The sequence below is a fragment of the Ovis aries genome, chromosome 2 (genome assembly GCF_016772045.2).
Source record: "Ovis aries strain OAR_USU_Benz2616 breed Rambouillet chromosome 2, ARS-UI_Ramb_v3.0, whole genome shotgun sequence".
Lineage (NCBI taxonomy): Eukaryota > Metazoa > Chordata > Mammalia > Artiodactyla > Bovidae > Ovis > Ovis aries.
This window is the reverse complement of record NC_056055.1, coordinates 149,636,944-149,642,943: the sequence shown is the minus strand read 5'-3', so window position 1 is coordinate 149,642,943 and position 6,000 is coordinate 149,636,944. Positions and strand designations below refer to the sequence as shown.

Here is a 6,000-nt window from a genome sequence, read left to right as displayed (position 1 = left end):
TTAAATTTCTTAGCTCCAAGTGCAGCCATATTCTGATTAAGACGTCAGATTGTGAATTTGGGGGCAAGAATCACAATTCAGCACACACACTTACCCTAAAGAACTTGATTTTACACAATGTGGGGTAATGTCCAGACCTGCTTAAAAACCTTGTGATGTCAGTATTATAAACTTGCAGCAGATTACAGCCGACACTCTGCTGTCTTCTGCCTTCAGTGGCTGCCTCTTTCTGCTCTTCTCCTTGGCTGAGACCAGCAAAGCCGTCAGAACATGTCACCCAGGAATACAGAAATCCAAGAAGAGGGTTTTGTGCCAGGTAAATAAAAGGAATTATCATTCATCTAAGGTTCATTGTTTAAATTATGATGTTTATTTATGTCAATGCAAAATACAATAAAGCAACTTACAAAAAAAACACCATTGTATCTTCATGTAACATAACTCTTCAGTGAACAGAAGTACTACTGTTAATGTTTTGACCTCTGCAAGGTCCAGCCTTGGGTCAAAACAAGATGCAGAGAAATAGCAGATTTTTTTCTACCTTCCCCAATATACACACAAAGGAAATTTATATATCCTAAAATCCCATTCTAGTAGTGATACAAAAATATCACACGTAGAGATGAATACCACCGTTGTGTCATTGGAACTGCAACTTCCTTATTGCTTGAGATTTCCCACCAACCCTGGGCTTCAGTCAGGAATGCATGGGTACATCAGCCCTTCAGGTTTCCCAAGTGATTGTTTAGTAATTCTTTTAGTATAACTGTATATTCCCGAAGTGTCTAATTTACCTGAGTTATTTAGAAACCTGGAAAAAAAAAAAGTCTCTAAGTGAGCAAATTGTGTACCAAACTCTCTGACAGAATGGAAGAGACTTATCATAGATTATTCTGTGCCAGTTCAGTGGAGAAACATGAAGCCTCCATTACCTAATGAACTACTCACCTAGTAAAAGGCTTCACATTACAGTTTTCTCAAAGGTAATAAACATTGCACAAAAGTACAAGACCTCATCTACATTCCAGTAGTTTAAGTGCTATTTGTCTAGCCACTACATTTTCAAACAAATGGCAATTATCACTTAACTAACAAAATCTTTCTATCATTTCACTGATAAGAGTCAGTCTCACACTGTGGAAAGAAGCAGCAGCTTGGAGCTAGAAGATCTCAGTTCCAGACCAGTTCCACCCACTCTCTGAGGCTTAGTTTCCTTCTGAGGATCAATGAGATGAAAGTGCTTTGTGAAGCAGTATTAACTATAAGGAATAATATTCTACAGAGTTCATCTTTTCAATTAACCTGTGGATCCCTAATTACCCACATGTACTTTGCAAGTAAAATCCAACTTTCTCAAGTAGCATATTCACCATATGCAACTGAAATATGCAAGCTGGGTTATGCAAATGGAAAAAGAATACAGATTTAAGTAAGCCTATTACTCACAGGAGACTTGTGTATTCTTGATATGTTTGGTTTAAACCATTAAAAATTTTATTCTGTTTAACGCATGGTCCTTTTGTGTTATTGGAGCTCAATTTGAATAAGCTATCTCACTATTTAAAATTTTTGACAAGAAATTAAAACTTTCATATGAAATTTACAGGGTTTACATGACTGTGAAACTGAGTTAAATGGGTTGAGAAATACAGAAGGAGTAAGTCTGAAAACTCAGGGTCAATAGGGAAACTGAATGTAGAAGTTTATTTTTCAGGCCATTAAACATAATCTAATGATAGGCCTGTTATTTTTGTTTTTTACTGGTGACTACCTAATCTATAAATTACTTTTTCTTCATCTGTAAAACAAAAAAATATTTGACTTTTAGGGACATTCAAATCTGTAGAAATTATTAATATTTCATTTTCATTCTTACATGAGGAGCATCTTTAGGAGAACTATATCCTATAGCTTAAGTAAAAGTCAGTATCTCATTTTTTCATTGGTTAAGAAAAAAATCTTCCTTCAGGAAAGGGCAGATTTACTAAAAGTTTAGAATTCGTTGGCAAATTTGACTATATAATGTGGCATATGGATTTGTGACTTTGCTGAGACAAAGACTTCAGGTAGCTGTATTTCTGTAATAAATGAGATTCTAATTTCAAACATTTTTCAAATGCAAATCAGGCCTTCACAAATCATTCTGATGATTTTTTGAGGCATTAATGCAACAGAGTTAGCATTTTTGAAATGATCCCCAAAGTCACCCCATGCTAAGGATATCTCTCTTCTTATTTTGAAACTGTCAACATCGTCTCTAACCTTCACACAGAAAATGACTGATCTCCCAATGACCTATTATTATCTTAAACCAACCTTAAAACAACAAAGAGAGAAAAATTAAATAGTGCAATAACATTTCATATCAGTGAAACAAAATTTGTCTGTGCATAAAGTAGTTCTATCCATCCGTGGAAAGATCAACCTTTTGTTTTTCCTTGTGTTTATAGGTTACATTTTTAAAAGTACTGGTGGAGCCTCTGTACAGTGGATTTGTTCCCTAAAAAAGAAAAAAAAATGGTTCAAATAAAAGTATGTGTATATTTTGTTACTACACAGTTTTAATATATCTAAATAATTTTGGTGTACATTACAGATTAGAAAAAGAAAGTTAGGCTTAATCTTGGAAGATATTTGAATAATTTTGATTAATTTGATATGTCATACTTTTAGCATTTAAAAATATATACTTTACTTCATTGTTTTTTATTATGAAAAATAATTCTGTATCCTAAAAATCTTACCCTTTTTGGAAATGCACTAAATCCTGGATTTTCGGAAATGCACAAGGAACAAAAAATGGCTGCTTTGTTCGCTGCTGTTTTACCAGAGCTGAAAACAGTTCAACTAGCCCACAGCAGGCACTCAGAATTTGTCAAATGAAGAGAATGAACCAACAGGTGACCCAAAAGTAAAATGTGAAAGATAAAAATGGGAAAAGTGAACTGCTAGAAGCATACAAAGATGAATGACATACGCACTGAGTGAAGTCAGACAGAGAAAGAGAAATATCGTATGATCTCCCTAATATGCTGAATCTAGGAAGAAATGATACAAATGAACTTGTTTACCAAACAGAAACAGACTCACAGACTTAGAGAACCAATTTATGATTACTGGGGGGAGGGTTGGGGTAAGGGATAGTCCGGAGTTTGGGATGGGCAAGCATACACTGCTATATTTAAAATGGATAACCAACAAGGACCTACTGTATAGCACAGGGTACTCCGCTCAAGGTTATGTAACAGCCTGAACAGGAAGGGGTTTGAGGGAGAATCGATATATGTATATGCATGGCTGAGTTCCTTTGCTGTGCACCTGAAACTATCCCAACATTGTTAATCGGCTACAATCCGATACAAAATAAAAAGGTAAAAAGAAATAAAAGTATCCACCTTTAAGAAATGGACATAGTATCCACCTTTAAGAAATACATTGCGATGATGAGAAGCATCAAACTAGGGCACAAATAATCTTGCTAAAGTGAAACCAAAATTCAGAAGGAGTTACAACTAGCTTCTTGGGACAGCAAACACCTGCTGCTGCTGCTGTTGTTGCTGCTGCTGCTGTTGTTGCTGCTGCTGCTAAGTCGCTTCAGCTGTGTCCGACTCTGCGACCCCATAGACGGCAGCCCACCAGGCTCCCCAATCTCTGGGATTCTCTAGGCAAGAATACTGGAGTGGGTTGCCATTTCTTTCTCCAACGCATGAAAGTGAAAAGTCAAAGTGAAGTCGCTCAGTCGTGTCTGACTCTTCGCGACCCCATGAACTGCAGCCTACCAGGCTCCTCCGTCCAAGGGATTTTCCAGGCAACACCTGCTAGTTCACAGTAAAAAGAATTTGGTGGCTTTCCCTTGCTAGAGAATAACAATGTGGGAAGGAGAGAGTCACAAGAGCTGGGTATGTGGGATGCCGGGCTCATGACAGTACTGGTCCCCAGGAGGATTGGGCAAAACAGCATTGCCCCCAGGGCAGTAGAAAGGTTGTGTGCAAAGCCTGGATAATTCAGTTGCTCTGTCTGGACTGTAGATGTGTGCCCAGGGGCCAACACTGGGACCAGACAGCCCAAAGCTCTCTAGGTGTTTGAATAAATGCTCAACTTGAGCCTCCAACTTCTCTCCTTCAGTTTCATTGTTCCATGCAGGCACGCAATGTCTGGATAAGGAACATTTCCTTCCCTCCTATTCCCCAAGGTTGGTCATGCAGACTTTAGCTTCAGAAAGCCTCAGTTCTAACCCCGCTCTACCATGTAACCTTACTTAAGCAGTTCTGAATCTTGGCATTCTCGTCCATAAGAGGGATTACTAAAGTGCCCACCTGGTCCATGAGGACCGTACTTCAGCAGGTACCTGGCACATAGTAAATGCTCAAAAAATTCTGCTTCTCATCAGTTCAATTCAGTTGCTCAGTCGTGTCTGACTCTTTGTGACCCTAGGGACTGCAGCACACCAGGCTTCCCTGTCCATCACCAACTCCCAGAACTTGCTCAAACTCATGTCCATCAAGTCAGTGATGCCATCCAACCATCCATCGTCCCCTTCTCCTCCTGCCTTCAGTCTTTCCCAGCACCAGGGTCTTTTCCAAGGAGTCAGTTCTTCCCATCAGGTGGCCAAAATATTGGAGCTTTAGCTTCAGCATCAGTTCTACTTACATATAACTTATTTGCATTTGGAATTTCCTTTTTTTAAGGTCCTGGATAGGGTGCTAAAAATATGCCCCATTTCTGGGCTTTGGGAATCAGCACAGCATTTCCAAATCCATTTTTGAGTATGTATGGAGTCTGGGTGCCACCTCTGACCCTCCAAATTATCATACTTTGGTCTCCTTATCCCCTGAATGGCAGAGATGGTAGCATTTTCTAGGCATAGACTTGAAAAAAAAAAAAAGCAATTGTATTTGCTTTCTCAGTACATTTCTCTCAGCTCTCAGAAGAACTGAATAAAATTGAAAACCATTCTCTGGCCTCTCCCTCTTGTTTCCCTTGGATGCACTGCAGTATCTTCATTGTGAAGAGGAATCATACCTGCACCTGTTTCTGTGCTGCCCAGAGCCAGTGGCCTACCTCTGACTGAGCAACATGTTACCTTTGTCCATGTGCCTTTGCAGAGAGATGCTATCTCAGTAATGAGGGCAAATAAAGAAGAGGTTTCCTGGTGGTGGGTGACGAGTGAAGGCCAAGTCACTATATTGCTTCTACTCCTGAGGTCAGCTTGGATAATCATGAGAACTCTCCAGTCCTTATTTAGTCCTACTGCAATAAGAACTCGAGATTTGGAGGGTATATGGCAGATGGATGTGGTCTTAGATGCAAGCAGAGTCTTGTTCACAAACAAAATTCATGTGTGGAATTCTATTAAATTTAAGAGATTAATTTAATTGCAAACTAGTAAGTTTAAGTTGGGTACAGAAGAATAAGGGACTTGACTGAAGAGGAAAGATGGGAAAAAATGAGATGTGAAGGCTGGGAATAATGGGTGGGGCACTGTCCTGGAGGAATTGAGGGACTTAGGAAACCAGACGCTGTGTAAGAGGAAACAAGCTGTGAGTAGGGCCAGGGCAGAGCTTGTAGGACTAGGAGCTCTTTTGTGGATCCCACCCCAGATCATGTCAGGCATCCCACATCTCACACTAAACACAGCTGATATGCACAACAAAGGAGGTGACTTGAGTTGCAATTGACTGGATACACAATGCTATTTGGCAGATATTTTGTTGAATGTTTCATTTCGAATGAGCAATTTTCTTTCTACGTTTTGAAGCAACTTTGTTTATTAAAGTTTACAATATTTGGCGGGGGCGGGTGGGGGGAGGTCTCTTGCAAAGGTAGTCATAGGGTCTGGGCATGCTAACAGGGGTGGTGGACGAAGCAGATCCCAACATAGTATGAGGGTAAGGTGGAAGCTTAAAGCTAGGGTAAAAGCAAGTACATTTGATGCGGGCCAGTAGAGTTTTTGCTGGCTGCAGCTGATGATCAGAACTCAGAAGGATGAGTTCAAATAAA

The 6,000-nt window shown here is 39.6% G+C and overlaps 1 protein-coding gene across 6 annotated transcripts in view; it reads right to left on the bottom strand.

The window, feature by feature from the left end:
• Nucleotides 1-347: 347 nt before the first annotated feature.
• ITGB6 (integrin subunit beta 6) overlaps nt 348-6,000 on the bottom strand; it is a 143,450-nt gene continuing 137,797 nt past the window's right edge. For 5 of the 6 annotated variants that reach the window (XM_012110932.4, XM_042242592.1, XM_012110945.4 and 2 more), the window contains one exon: nt 348-2,500. In XM_012110932.4, coding sequence (XP_011966322.3) covers nt 2,402-2,500 — 99 coding nt within the window. In that variant the 3' untranslated portion in view covers nt 348-2,401. 6 annotated transcript variants of the gene reach the window in all.